The sequence below is a fragment of the Bombina bombina genome, chromosome 2, assembly GCF_027579735.1.
Source record: "Bombina bombina isolate aBomBom1 chromosome 2, aBomBom1.pri, whole genome shotgun sequence".
Classification (NCBI taxonomy): domain Eukaryota; kingdom Metazoa; phylum Chordata; class Amphibia; order Anura; family Bombinatoridae; genus Bombina; species Bombina bombina.
Genome location: NC_069500.1, coordinates 762432826 through 762448558, shown reverse-complemented (window position 1 = coordinate 762448558; position 15733 = coordinate 762432826). Strand labels below are relative to the sequence as shown.

Genomic DNA, 15733 nt, shown 5'->3' with positions numbered 1-15733 from the left:
ATTGTTTCTATTAAGACCTGTGCGAGTAAAAATATTGTACACCTTGGATATGATTCATTCTCTTTATATATGAAACAAACTAAGACTGATGAAGATAAACTTCATAGTTCTGCAAGGATTAGGAAAGGCCAAATGTACGATTTCCAGATGGACTGTATGCTATATTTTTTTGACTTAAGTTATAAAGATTGCAGTACCACAAAAAGTTCTTGTGCAGTGTTCAATTTCTCTACAGAATGCAGCAAAGCAAGACGCTATTGCAGGCGGCCAGGTTCTCTGCTTGTGAACCACCTGCAATCAGGATACATTTTTCTCATCGTGTGGCTTTGATTCTTTTTATAGAGGGTGAACTTTAATCCAGAAACACTAGGTTTCTTATAATAGTCCCTCTTAAAATGGACTGTATTCATGTGTAAATGCCACATTATGACTGGAGCCAAGACACTGACATTGTAGTAAGTAATTTTGCCATTTCTTATTTTTACACCCTCCTACAGGTGTGTGGAGATGCTAATCAAGGAACAGATGAGTCAATATAAAATCAAAATACAAGAAATTGGTATGTTGGAAGCAGCAGAGACACGAGCAGTGTGTAGACTCTCACTCCTCCAACAGAACACGGTGGGTAACAAAAGATAGGTCATTCCAGGTCATACTGCTTCCAGTTAGGACACCTTATTTTACTAAAGGATTTATGTGTCCCATAGCTTCAGACATAAGTAATGTTGAATAACAGAGAAATTCAAACAAAAATAACTTATTACTGCATTCCTCTGCTTTCTAACAGTGATATTTATTTAATCATTTTCCCTAGTGAAGGATTGTTCATATTAAAAACCTTATTTCTTTCTAATGACACTGTGAGTCCACGGATCATCATTAATTACTATTGGGAATTACTCAGATTCTTTCTTTCTTCACAGGTCCATGTGAGGTGCTGCACCCTCTCAAACCAGAACAGCATTTCTTCAGGTAAGTGCCATTTATTTTTTCTTTCCAAGGAGAATCTGGCACTTTTAGCAGTTAAAGGCTGTTTTAAGCTAATGGGACGTTTTTTATTAAAACCTTCATGTAAGGGGTTAATTTGGCAGTGTTGCGGGCACTGTGTGGAGCAAGGCTATTATTGGTGGCTCAGTTAGTTCCGTTTTAAATATGGATTCTACTTTGTTTTTTTATCATTATTTATTTGGCATGTCTTGCTTTACTTGCGCAAGCCATTACAGGCAGTTAGGAGACTTTTACCCGCCTTGACCGCTCCGTACATAAAGGGGAGGGTCCTTGTACAGTGCGTCTCTCCTTTGGCGCACTTTCAGGCGACTGTTTGGAGAGCGACTGCGGAGTTGTGATGCAGTTGTCGGCTGCTCCTGTGTCTCTTCATTGCGCTGCCGTTCGCAGGTCTGGATCAGTTCATCTGGGAAGGGAAGTTACTTCTAAAGGCTGCATGACAGGTAGGCACCTCAGTTAAGCTGCTGAGGTGTTTAGGTTGCCTGAGGTTATTTCGTTTTTAGTTTACCAACGCTTAAAGTGATGGTAAACTCTCCCCTTTTTAAAATCAGATCTGGAATGTAAGCGCTATTTTAGATGGGGTTTTATTCATCATGTGTAATGAAGATGCGCTATAACTTAGTTATTAATATAGATATGAAATTCAAATACCCCACATTACACCACCCACTTCAAAAGTAAATTTTCCTGTCAGCTAAATGATTGAATTACTCTCCAATCAATGCTCTAGCTACAACAAAAGTGCCAGATGGGGAGAGCGCTGATTGGACAACAATTCAATCTGTTAGCTCACAGAAAATTTTACTTTTGAAGTGGGCGGAGGAGCATGCAGTATTTGAATTTCATATCTATATTAAAAAGCATGTTATGCTGCATCTTCATTACAGCTAATGAATTAAACTCCATCTAAAATAGCGCTTACATTCCAGATCTGATTTTAAAAAGGGGAGAGTTTACCATCACTTTAAACAATATTAAATTTTTCTTTAAAGCACAGTACTTTTTTATTTTTGTTTGAAATAAAAAAGTTTTATTTTTCCTTTATCATCATTATTGTTAAGATGGATCAAGAGGCTTTACAAGTTGTCGCTTGCCAGTTGTTTTTTGATGCCCAGGTGGAACCTCCTTTTTTTTCCTCATGCATTGAGAGAACTTTAAGTTATAGAGAGAGAATGTTTGATCTTGAGCCACCATTAACCCAGGAGAATGCTGTTCAGGTGTCTCCTGTAGCAGGTATGCCGCAGCTTTCTCCTCAAGCGTCCCAACCTTTTCAATCCCCACATCAGTGCCCTGCGTTTCCCCTCTCAATCCGGTAGGAATTTCTTTACAGGACATCGCTACCCAGGTATCCTCTGCGGTATCTGAGCCATTGTCCGCTTTCCCCATGCTGCAGGGAAGGCGTAAAAGGAAACTTAAGTAAGGTTTCTGATCAAGTTGTGGCTACCCAGCGTGTCCTTTCTCAAAGGTCTGAGGAAGAAGACACGTCGGTAGCGTCTGAGGGTGAGATCTCAGACTCAGATAGTGTAATTCCTTCTGATGTTGAAGTGGTATCCTTCAGATTTAAGCTAGAACAGCTTCGCTTATTACTTAAGGAGCAAAAAGTTTTGGTTTTGCGGTCCTAGCTCGCAGAGCCCTGTGGTTGAAGTCCTGGTCTGCGGATGTTTCATCTAAGTCCAAGCTTTTGGCGTTCCCCTACAAGGGTAAGACTTGTTAGGGTCCGGTTTGGCTGAAATTATCTAAGGTATTACAGGAGGGAAGGGTTCTTTTCTTCCTCAGGACAAAAAGAATAAGCAGAAAGGACGTCAGAGTAATTTTCGTTCCTTTCATAACTTTTAGAGGCAAGCCTTCCTCTCCTTCCTCCAAGCAAGATCAAGCCATGTCTTCCTGGAAGCCTAGCCAGTCCTGGAATAAGGGGAAGCAATCTAAAAAGCCTGCAGCTGACTCCGTCAGCATGAAGGGTCGGCCCCACGATCCGGGAGCGGATCCAGTAGACAATCCGGGAACGGATCCAGTAGGGGGCAGACTCTCTATCTTTTTTTTTCTCAAGCCTGGATAAGAGATGTTCCGGGTCCCTGGGCGGTGGACATCGTTTCCCAGGGATACAAAATAGAATTCAAGACCTTTCCTCCCAGAGGCAGGTTTCTCCTCTCCAGATTATCTGTAGACCAGATAAAAAGAGAGGCGTTCTTACATTGTGTCAAGGACCTGGCTGCTCTGGGGGTAATAGTTCCAGTTCCTCCACAGGAACAAGGTCTGGGATTTTACTCGAACCTGTTTGTAGTTTCCAAAAAGGAGGGAACATTCAGGCCACTCTTAGACCTGAAGCGCCTAAACAGGGTTCTCAGAGTGCCATCCTTCAAGATGGAGACTATACGCTCCATTCTCCCCTTGGTTCAAGAGGGTCAGTTCATGACAACCATAGACCTAAAGGATGCATACCGTCATGTTTGCCTTGCCTTGCCACAGCTCCCAGAATTTTCTCAAAGGCTCTGGGGGCTCTTTCAGCAGTGCTTCGCTCTCGACATATTTTGTTCAGGCACCATATTTCAACAGGCAAACCCTCATGTGGAGATCTTGTTGTCTTTTCTTCGCTCCCATGGATGGAAGGTGAATCTGGGAAAAAGTTCTCTGATTGCAGCTACAGGGGTCGTGTTTTTGGGGACTATAATAGACTCTCTGTTAATGAAGATATTTCTGATGGAGGGCAGAAAAAGAAAGATTTTCGACTCTTGTCTTGCCCTTCAGTCCTCTCCTCGGCCGTCAGTGGCTCAATGTATGGCGGTGATTGGTCTGATGGTGGCTTCCATGGACATCATTCCGTTCGCTCGGTTCCATCTCAGACCCTTGCAGTTATGCATGCTCAGACAATGGAACGGGTCTATGCGGAATCGGTCTCCGTAAATAGATCTGGATCAGGCGACATTAGACTCTCTTCCGTGGTGGTTGTCTCAGGACCATCTCTCCCAGGGAACCTGCTTTCGCAGACCTACCTGGGTGATTGTGACTACGGATGCCAGCTTGCTTGGATGGGGAGTGGTCTGAGGCGAGTTGAAGACCCAGGGTCTATGGACTCGGGAGGAGTCAGTTCTCCCCATAAACATCCTAAAGCTGAGGGTGATCTTCAATGGTCTACTGGCCTAGCCTCCGCTTCAGCCTGGTTTATCAGGTTCCAGTCGGACAACATAAATTCGGTGGCTTACATCAACCACCAGGGAGGAACTCTGAGTTCCTTGGCCGTGACAGAGGTGGCCAGGATTATTCAGTGGACGGAGACAGACAACTGCTGTCTATCGGCAATCCACATTCCAGGAGTGGACAATTGGGAAGCGGATTTACTGAGCAGACAGACCTTTCACCCGGGGGAGTGGGAACTCCATCCGGAGGCGTTTTCCAGTTTGATCCTCTGATGGGAGCAGCCGGAGCTAGATCTCATAGCGTCTCAGCAGAATGCCAAGCTCCCGAGGTACGGTTCGAAGTCAAGGGATCCATAGGCCGCCCTGATAGATGCGCTGGCGGTGCAGTGGAATTTCAGTCTAGCATACCGGTTTCCTCCGTTCGCTCTCCTTCCTCGAATCATTGCTCGGATCAAGCAGGAAAGGGCATCAGTGATTTTCATAGCACCGGCATGGCCTCGCAAGTATCTGGTATGCAGACTTTGTGGAAATGTCATCTCTTCCACCTTGGAGGCTTCCTCTGAGGAAGGACCTTCTACTTCAGGGCCCCTTCCTTCATCCAAATCTCGTTTCTCTGAAGCTGACTGCTTGGAGATTGAACGCTTGATTTTATCTAAGCGTGGGTTTTCGGAGTCTGTCATTGAGACCTTGATCCAGGCTCGTAAGCCTGTGACTAGAAAGATCTACCATAAAATATGACGTAAATATCTGTACTGGTGTGAATCCAAGGGTTTCTCGTGGAGTAGAGTCAGGATTCCTAGAATTTTGTCTTTTCTCCAGGAAGGTCTGGAGAAGGGGTTATCAGCGAGTACGTTGAAGGGTAAAATATCTGCCTTGTCTATTTTGTTACATAAGCGTCTGGGGGATGTGCCAGATGTACAGTCTTTTTGTCAGGCCTTGGCCAGAATCAGGCCTGTGTTTAAACCTGTTACTCCTCCCTGGTGTCTTAACCTTTTTCTTAAAGTTCTTCAGCAGGCTCCGTTTGAGCCTATGCATTCCTTAGATATTAAGATGTTATCTTGGAAAGTTTTGTTTCTTGTTGCTATTTCTTCTGCTCGAAGAGTCTCTGAACTCTCAGCGTTGCAGTGTGACTCCCCTTATCTTATCTTTCATTCTGATAAGGTGATTCTACGTACTAAGTTAGGTTTCCTTTCTAAAGTGGTTTTGGATAGGAATATTAGTCAGGAAATCGTTGTTCCTTCTTTGTGTTCTAATCCTTCTTCTCATAAGGAGCATTTGTTGCACAACCTGGATGTGGTGCATGCATTGAAATTCTATTTGCAGGCAACTAAGGATTTTCGCAAGTCCTCTGCCTTGTTAGTCTGTTTCTCTGGGAAACGCAAAGGTCAGAAAGCTACGGCTACTTCTCTTTCTCTCTGGCTGAAGAGTATTATTCGCTTGGCAGCAGCCTCCTGAGAGAATCACGGCTCATTCCACAAGGGCTGTTTCTTCCTTCTGGGCCTTCAAAAATGGAAGTTTCTGTGGAACAGATTTGCAAGGCTGCAACTTGGTCCTCTCTACATACTTTTTCAAAATTTTATAAAATTGATGCATTTGCCTCGGCTGAGGCTTCTTTAGGGAGAAAGGTTCTCCAAGCATTGGTGCCTTCTGTTTAGGTTACCTGTCTTGTCCCTCCCTGATCTGTGTTCTGTAGTTTGGGTATTGATTCCCAACAGTAATTACTGATGATCCGTGGACTCGCCGTGTCATTAGAAAGAAAACAAAATTTATGCTTACCTGATAAATTTATTTATTTCTTGACACTGTGAGTCCACGGCCCGCCCTGATTTTCAGACAGTTTTTGTTATATAACCCTCAGGCACATTTGCACCTTGTGTTACTGCCTTTCTTTCCTTTCCTTTGGTCGAATGACTGGAGGATTGTGGGTAGGGAGGTGATACTTATCAGCTTTGCTGTGGTGCTCTTTGCCTCCTCCTGCTGGCCAGGATTGATATTACCAACAGTAATTACTGATGATCCATGGACTCACTGTGTCAAGAAAGAAAGACATTTATCAGGCAAGCATACATTTTGTTATATCCTTATATATCCTCTGAATCGAAAGTAATGAAAGCGTTCATTCAAAAACTAATATCTCCTACACATCCTAAACCTTTGTGTTTAATGCTTTAAATTAATCACGTAAAGACTTGTGCTCTTTTTAAAAAAAAAAATGATAATCTAGCCACAGATGAGCATTGCTTCATGTCAGGTATGAGAATCTATACTTCACCTGGCCACCAGGAGGAGGCAAAGACAACCCAAACAAAGCATCAAATATCCCTCCCGCTTCCCCTACCCACCCAGTTGTTCTTTGCCTCGTTTCATGGAGGTAGGCAGAGAGAGAGGTGCTCTGCTGAAGATTGATTTCTTCCGTATAGGTCGCGAGAGTCCACAAGCTGTTAATGGGATATACATTCCTTGGAGGAGGCAAAGTTTCCCAAACCTCAAAAGCCTATAAATACCCCACCCACCTCACACATACCTCTGTTTAAAAACTTTGTCTCCTTAGGATGTGGTGAAGCATGATGTGCTTGATTTCTTCAGTGAATGGCGCTTCTGAGTATATTGAAGCCTAGTTCCCCTCAGAATACAGTGATTGTTAGAGGGGAGTGAAGGGGGTACTGCCTAATGATACCATGTTTTCACCTCTGGGAAATCTTTTCATAAGGCTCTGTAAATTCGGTAGCAGGGATTCATCCTCTGCCCCCCTTTGCAGATCGACATTATACTCCTATTCCATTACCTCTGCTGATATGTTTCAGTACTGGTTTGGCTGTCTATGTGTGGATGGGGTGTATTAAGGTAAGTATATTTTCTTACATTGACGCTGTCAGCTATGGATTTGGCACTCAGGGCTTTCACAAAATAACACAATTTATTGAACGTTTTCGGAGATCAACTCTCCTTCATCAGAATAAGAACAGTGTGTGCAGTACACAAATATATAGTGCTCATAATCACTTCAAAACATACATTGCCTATCCCCCTCCAGTTAATGTGGCGCCAAACAACTGTATTATAAAGCAAACTTGCATTCCACTGTTTCGTGAAACCGGAAGTACGTCATTCCCGGGTAAGCAAAATTATGGAAAATTTTAACATCGTAAATAAATTTCATATATTCACATAGTATGTGTAGATAGTGACAGTGCTACCTGGCCATGTCTCTTAGCAGTATTGCCTGATTCAGGGCGATAAAATCCTGGAGAATACGTAATGCCTGGTGCAAATAGCTACTTCCTGTAGTCATGGTTACCATTTGTCAAGTGAATTCACAGTACGCTTTGTTTGTTCGGTTTTGCTGTCATGTTGGGTATAGTGTAACTGTTTCTTTCACAGTTTTAAAAAACATAATTGTGCACTAATCTCCATAGTGATATGCCCTCAAAACATTGAGATTAAAGTGAAATACGTGATTCATTGTGATGAAATCTTGTGCATATAGCTAATACATGTAGTCCCGGTCATTATTTGGCAGGTTAGTACACAGCACGCTTCTTCGCCTTGGTATTATTCTCATGCTTGGTTACAGTGTACCTGTTACTGTGACTATTTTTGGCAGCATACTTTCATACTGATAGTGTATGATTAGATATAGACCTCATCTTACTGTGCTGCTTTTAGCCAACTTGTAACCTGTCAAAAAAGTGTTTCAAGATTATTCGGGTTATTTCACTCCCAACATGTAACTCACAGGCATTCAAGAGAGAATTATCACACTTAATAGACGATGGTGTTGAGGAAAAATTTTATAGAGCAACAAACTGATGACTGTCTACATGTTGATAACCCCACAATCCCTATTTTTAACCATCTACCCAAAATTCACAAAGGCATTCAAAATATGACAGACCAATAGTGAGCAGAATTAGCTTGCTAACAGAACATCTGTCACAATGTCTAGATGAAATTTTACAGCCCTTGGTTGTGAATTTAACAAGTCATTTGAGAGATACTAAGCAACTATTGAGAGAAATAGTCAATCACCTGGAATTTAAACTTTGGGTGGCTCACTATAGATGTTCAGGCATTATATTCTTCCATCCCCCATTCGATGGGGCTATAAGCCATTGAATTTTTCATGAATAGAACAGAGGGTTACAGCGAATCATTTCGCCTATACATTGTTCGAGTAACAGAATTTCTTTTAAAACACAATTTTTTTTACATTTGAGGGTGACTTCTACCTCCAGAGATGTGGGACAGCTATAGGGGCTAAATTTGCCCCTTCCTACGCTAAACTCTTTATGGGGTGGTGAGAGCTGTCCCACATCTATGGATGTCTCAGCCCTCTCAGGGATAACATCATCTATTACCAGAGATATATAGATGATATCATATGTATTTGGCAGGAGGATGAAGAAAGTGCAAAACCATTTGTAGCCATGTTCAACACGAATGAAGTAGGGATTAGATTCACATCAGAATTTAAATACACAGAGATACATTACCTGGATGTGAACATAAAAGGCACACCAAGTGGAAACATACAAATGGAGGTATTTAGTAAACCCATTTCCTGGAACACTTTACTTCATGCTCACAGTAGCCACCCAAAGAGAGTGTTCAATTCAGTCGCAAAAGGACAATTTACGAGACAGACGCAATTGTAACACAGATAAGTCCTTTTTAAAACATGCAAACATATTATATAGCAAGCTACAGGATAGTGGGTACTCCCTCAATAATGTAGCTAGAAACTCAGTGAACAACATGAATAGAGATAAGCTACTTAAAGAAAAAGCCTATTCAATTGAGCTATATGAGAGGGTAACTTTCGTGACTCAATATTGTAATCAATACCATCAAATCTGTGCAATTATACAAAAACCATTTGCCACTGTTACATGCAGATGACAAACTTGTGAACATAGCTCGACAGGGCTGCAGATTTTCATTCAAAAAGGGCAGGTCTATAGGGAATCGGGTCTCTCCCACTAGTCTGAAAAAGATAGAAACAAAATCCAGCTCATGGTTAAGATTCAAGGGGACATACCATTGTAGCAATATATCTTGTAGAGCATGTGAATTTCTTCTTGAGGGTAATACCTTTAATAGCTCAAACACAGGGGAGATATTTGAACATACAATGTATCATTATTGCTGGTCAGTCTATGCAATTTTTTTTACTGACGTGTACACAGTGTGACCTCCAATACGTAGAGAGGTACATAAAACGAATTAGAGAACACATCACAAATATAAAACATGGGTCACTTTCCACACCACTAGTACAGCATTTCAAATATAAACATTTTAAGAATCCAGAGTCTCTGAAATGGATAGTTATAGATACAGTTCAGAATAAGCCAAGGGGTCAAAATAGAGAATCCAGATTGGCACTAAGAAAAGTGTTCTGGATCCATAGACTTAGAACCAGAGTTCCTCAGGGACTTGACTCAGAGTACAATGTAATTAATTTCTGGCAACAATAAAATCAAAACGAAACAAAACTACTCTCACAGTTGTAGTTAACAAGAATCAGAAACCATGTAGCAAAGGGCACCATTAGCATAGATTTGACTGTATCACTTTATAGCTGTACCAATACTTTGTAACATTGTTCAATTAAACTGTGTGCTTTTATCCATCAACATTTGTTCAGGTCTACTGAATACCGTTGCAGGTTTTTAGCGTTGTTTAAATGATAAATTTGATCAGGGATTCAATATAACATAAGATAAGGTACAACTATCAGCCTCACATCTAAGAAAGGTGTGAATAGCCAAAAGCGGCCTGTTAAAAGAAACACGATTAATGATAGAAAGAAATAAAATAATATTCACGTGTGCTTATGTATATACATAGTTTATTAGGACAGCTCATACCAACATAAATGTATGGAAATACACATATATATCCCCACAGATGATCTCATAGTACAAGACATACTACTACTTTATAGCAGTATGAAATTGGCCATGACCTCAATATGTACTGATATGGATTATTGTTTAATGTTTCATAACAATATGTATAGATCTAGAGTAGATTGTCCTCAAAAGGAGGCAGCCGTCGTTCTAACACTAATTGGGAGCTAAAAAACCGTAAAGTCTATTAACACAGAAAAGTAAAGTGCATTGAGACGTATATTGACGTCTATATAATTAAATCATTGTGTAATTGTTTAGCCCTTAGAATGTGTCAGGAAAAATTTATGATGAATGTCTTTAGTGGACGGTAGGTAGGAATGCTTGTCATTAGCCAATCCGAACAGGAGCTTTGAATTTTAGTGAGCCTATCAGAAAATGGTGGGGTTTTTAAAGTTAGGTTGAAGCAGATACCTCAAGCTATGATTACGGCTAATGCCGAAACGCATTAGCTGGGTTTGCACTACTCTCCTTATTGGCAACCAATGTATGTGAATATGTTCAAGATTTGAACTTTTAACAATCCTGTTATGCCTGGTGCTCCGGCTTTGTTATTTCACCTGCAATATCTAAGGGGAAGGGTGAACACAGGCTTAACAGGTCACGGATCAGACCTTAGGAGACTAAGCGGCTGGAGAAGTGAGAAGGACGCGGACAAGGGTGACATCATCAGACACTGCCGGAGGTCAACGGAGAGAGTATAGATTTGCTCACAGCACTATTGAAGTAGGCTCTGAGGGAGCTCCCATGCAGGATGCACAAGCTGTTTGTATTGAATATCTCCCGTGGACCGACCTAGCCAGCAGAGACGTGGATTCTATTGCCTGATCAATTGACCCTAAACTGACCAGTAAGCCTTTAGCGCTGTCAGCGCATAACTCTTTCCTATAACCACTCATGACTGATTTTAAGCTGACAGCGAAGGATAGTGTGCATATATTTTGGCACATCATACCTGAAGCCTCCTCCTAAGTGTTTTATTGACGTTGTACGTAACCTATTAGGTGCTGAAACTTCCACAAACTTTATTATTATCTGGACATTATTTCTCAGGGATACAAAATAGATTTCAGATCTTGCCCTCCAAGGGGCAAGTTCCTCCTTTCAAGGATTTTGGGGGAGCCTGGAAAAAAGATCAGCCTTCTGACGCTGTGTAGATGATTTGATATCCATGGGAGTTATACTCCCAGTACCCCAAGCAGAGAGGGAAATGGAATTCTATTCAATCTATTTATCGTTCCCAAAAAAAGAGGTAACCTTTTGTCCCATTTTAGACCAATTTTCTATGTATTTACAAAGGTCCTAGGGGCCCTCCTTGTGGTAGTTAGACTGCAAGGGATTGCTGTGGTGCCATACTTGAACGAAATCTTGGTTCCATCTTTACATTTAGCGACATTTCACACAGAGAGGTTACTCTGGTATCTTCGGACACATGGCTGGAAATTAAATCTATAAAAGAGTTCCCTTACTCCCAACATGAGAGTGAACTTTCTGGGGATCATAATAGACACTCAATCAGCATGCGTATCACGGATCAATGTAGGTAGAAGCTACAGGCTGCCTGCCAACTTCTTCTGTCCACTTCTCAGCCTTCGGTGGCTCAAAGCATGAAGGTGGTAGGTCTTATGGTGGCGGCTTCAGACACTATTCTTTTTGCTTGCTTCATCTGAGACCTTTACAGTTATGTATGCTCAAACAATGGAACGGGAATCATTTAGACCTGTGCCAGGTAATATCTCTGGATTCAGAGACGAAAGAGTCTCTTCCCTGGTGGCTGTCTAAGGAACCAGATCTCCAGGTCATGTGCTTCCTTCGCCCATCCTGGGAGATCAACAGATGCACGTTTCACAGACTAGGGTGCTGTGTGGGGTTCTCTGAAAGCTCAGGGTACCATCTTCAACGTTCTTCAGTCATGGCCCCACCTGCATTCCGTCCGTTTTCTTCAATTTCAATCAGACAAAATCTCTACGGTGGCCTATGGCAATCACCAGGGCGGAACTCGCAGTTTTCTGGCGATGCGGGAGGTGTCTTGTATTCTTCATTGGGCAGAGACATATCAATGCTAAATATCAGTCATCCATATTTCAGGTGTGGACGATTGGAAAGCGGATTTTCTCAGCAGACAGACTCTGCACCCTTGGGGAATGGTCGCTTAAACAGGGGAGTTCACAGAGTTAGATCTGATGACTTCCCATCTCAATGCCAAACTGCCAAGATACAGGTCGAGATCTAGAGATCCTCAAGTGGAATTGCTGGATGCTTTAGCAGTTCCGTGGCACTTCAATCTAGTGTTTCTTTTTCCTCCAATTGTTATGCTCTTTTGAGATTAGCTTGAATCAAACAGGAGGCAATTCCAGCGATCCTGTTGGATCCTGCGTGGCTACGCAGGACTTGGTATGCAGACCTTGTGAGTCATCTGCTCCTCCATGGTGGCTACCTCAGAGGCCAGACCTGGTTCTTCTATCAAAATCTAGATTCTCTGAGGCTGACTGCATGGAGATTGAACGCATAGTTTTGTCCCAGAGAGGATTCTCTGAGGCGATGATTGATACTCTGGTTCAGGCTATAAAGCCTGTTACCAGACGTATTTACCACAAGGTGTGTCTTGGTGTGCGGACCTTGGGTTCCTCTGCCCATACTTCAGTTTCTAAAGGATGGTTTAAAGAAGGGCCTGTCGGCTAGTTCACTTAAGGGTCAGATTTCTGCGCTTTCTATTTTTGGAAAAAGAAGTTGGCTTGTTTGCCATATGTTCAGTTGTTTGTTCAAGCTATTGCTAGAATTGGACTGGTTTTCAGACCTATTGCTCCTCCATGGAGCCTTAATCTTGTTCTTAGAGTTCTTCAACAGGCTCCGTTTGTGCCTATGCATTCTAGTGATTTTAAAGTGAAAGTAAATTTAGAGCCTCAACATTAATGCCATCCATTAACGTTAATTAGATAAGTACAGTCGCTAACTTTTTTTTAAAAATTTTTGTCTTTATTTGTAATTTATATCCTAAATAACATACATTTTGACGTGCTTCCTCCATCCACCCGATCATTTCCTGATTTCTCTCCTTCACACGTAAGACTGGTCCCACCCGCTGTTATGTGTACATTTATGGGCATTCTCGTGAGGCATATTTTGCACATGCGCAAAAAAATGATTGATACTTTGAGCTGCAGGCATTGAAGGAAAGAAGCATCATATAAAGATAGTGACATGGAGGATTTTCATGCTATACTAAGAGCTGAGCTAGAGGCTTTGGAGCAACTTATAGATTGCAGGTTTACGGATCTCAGTGGCGTATGCAGGTTAGCCATGAGTTTGATAGACGTACATGAGGATATTCAAGAGGCTATAGACACGGAGTGGCCTGTTCGGTCCACAGACACGTGACCAGAGATTACTCAGCAGACGGTACTGCACAGATTTAACCAAACGCCTAATCCCATGGCACCACAAAGTAAGGAACAGCCTAAACGAATCCTACCTGAGATGTATGGCATGGAGTGTGTGGTGCTGCCCTCGGCTCCCCTGCAGGGGGATGCGGCCGGTCCCCGCGGGGGTAAAGGGGGTTTTGCAGTAAAGCAAGAATAAGAGCCTCTGATTTCATTGGGTACCTTGTCAAAGTCGGGACTATGGCCCTCAGCATACAGCAAAGCGGATGCAGCGAGGGATCGCTGACGACAGAACTTCTGCGGATTTGGTCGGCCATGCCTCTTATCTGGGACTATACATCATGCTGGTTTGTTCTCCAGATCACTTACAACTTACCTCACAGATGTTGTATAAGAGTTGGAGTGGGGTGATACTGGACGCTTGGTAGCAGAAGCCTTAGTTCCCTGAATCAGGTTTCTATATAATTGTGGTTACTGGACTCCCTAATGAGATCTACACAGTTCGATATGTGGGTCCTTAATACTCTTGCTATTGCAACTCACATAAACCCTTGACTTCTTTTATTTTATGTACATCCTCATGTTGTTTACTATTAATATTTAGCAAATACTGTGCAGCATTATAATTGTGTCTGGGATTGCCTTTTAATGGTGTCTACAACTCTTCCTAGCTGTCAGGACATGTATTCATCTCTGCAATTGTGGTCGCTGAGTCAAACTGCATTTTTTAGTTTCTATGTATAGATATCCTGCTTAGCTACGATATTAGAGAGATAAAGCATATAGTTGAGATATACTAGGTAACAACAGAAGCATACTCTACCATATTATGTGCCAAATGATAAACATAACTAAGGATGTATTGGGGGCCTGTTGCACAGTAAGCACCAGAATATTTAGAAAGATACATAGGGGTAACATAATTTAGAACTAATAAGCACAAGGTCTCTATTTTTGGATGCAGTTAATCTTTCTTGTGTCGCCCCAAACAACTTTTTGGTTTTCATCTGGGGTACTCCTTCAGGTTCTCATACTACTCTAGATTTGACTGCAGTCTATGGTGCTCCTATTATGACGGTCCTGTGTGTATATATATATATATATATATATATATATATATAAAATAGCCTCCTCTTAGTTAAAAATGTATACATTCTTTTCCTAGCCTACTTGGTATCTATTTAAGTGTTCACTGATACCAACTGCATCTATCAGTGCCTAGTTGTAAATATTTTGCCTAACTAAGGTCTAAGAGATATAAAGTTAGAAACAGAGGTATACTAAGTTCCAGCAGGAGCCCTTTTTATCTTATTTTATCCTATTTACTGCCAAATAAAGTATTCACCTGAAGATGTGTAGGTGTCTGAACGCACAGCAAGCTACTATTTCAGGATATGGTTGCTATACATAATGTTTCTATTGTAATAATTCTAAGATGTTCTTGTGTATGTATGACAGGTCCTTTGTATCACCATCATATTGTCATAATTCACTAGATATAACTCCCCTCTATTACAAATATACTCTGTCTCAATTATCATAATTTGTAGACAGCTATCACACTATAAGGCGTCCTTCTTTACAAGGGAGAAAAGTTTATTTTAAAGTTTACTTTAATGTTTATAGAAAACGAGGTATCATAGTTTGTCATGTATATTACATTATGCTTTGACAATAGAGTTAATATAGCCTACATTATTAGCCAACTATTTTTATTACATGTTTTCAGAGTCACTAAGCAGAAGAGTACCTGTGAAATATGTGAATTCTTACCCCAATATGGGTCTACTATGGCCTATTGGGTACGTTCTATGTTCTTACTCTCAAAATATGTATTAGTTAGTGGCAATTCATATACATGATGTTATGTAACTAATGTTGTATTACGCAATACCTCAATAAAAAACTTTGATTATTAAAAAAAAAAAACGTTACTACGGACATTTATGACTTAAGAGGAGCGAGCAGCAGTCTGCCTTCAATGCTAACAGGTAGCTAGGATGTAACTTTAGCTTTTTTTATAGAATAGAGAGCTTCACAGCATGCTCATATAACTTACATTACAACTGCTAATTCTGAGGTTAGCTCTCTCTAGCATTGCAACAGGAGCATCTACACAATGATCTCCCTTACCAGCCCTCTTTAGTTGTCTGTTGTCTGTCTATCGTCAATCCTTCCAAACAGAGAATGCCCATGCGTGTCTCATGAAAGCGCATATATTGCGGCCGTAAATTTCTTGAGACACGCATGCGTATTTAGGTTGGTGGGTGTAAAATTAGTCTGTTGGGACACCAGTGGGGGA

General features: G+C 41.5%; 1 protein-coding gene across 6 annotated transcripts in view; it reads left to right on the top strand.

The window, feature by feature from the left end:
• Nucleotides 1–15733, top strand: part of MYO9B (myosin IXB) — a 597798-nt gene that overhangs the window by 546043 nt on the left and 36022 nt on the right. For all 6 annotated transcript variants that reach the window (XM_053702888.1, XM_053702886.1, XM_053702887.1 and 3 more), the window contains one exon: nucleotides 498–621. In XM_053702888.1, coding sequence (XP_053558863.1) covers nucleotides 498–621 — 124 coding nt within the window. The remainder of the gene's footprint in view (nucleotides 1–497; nucleotides 622–15733) is intronic.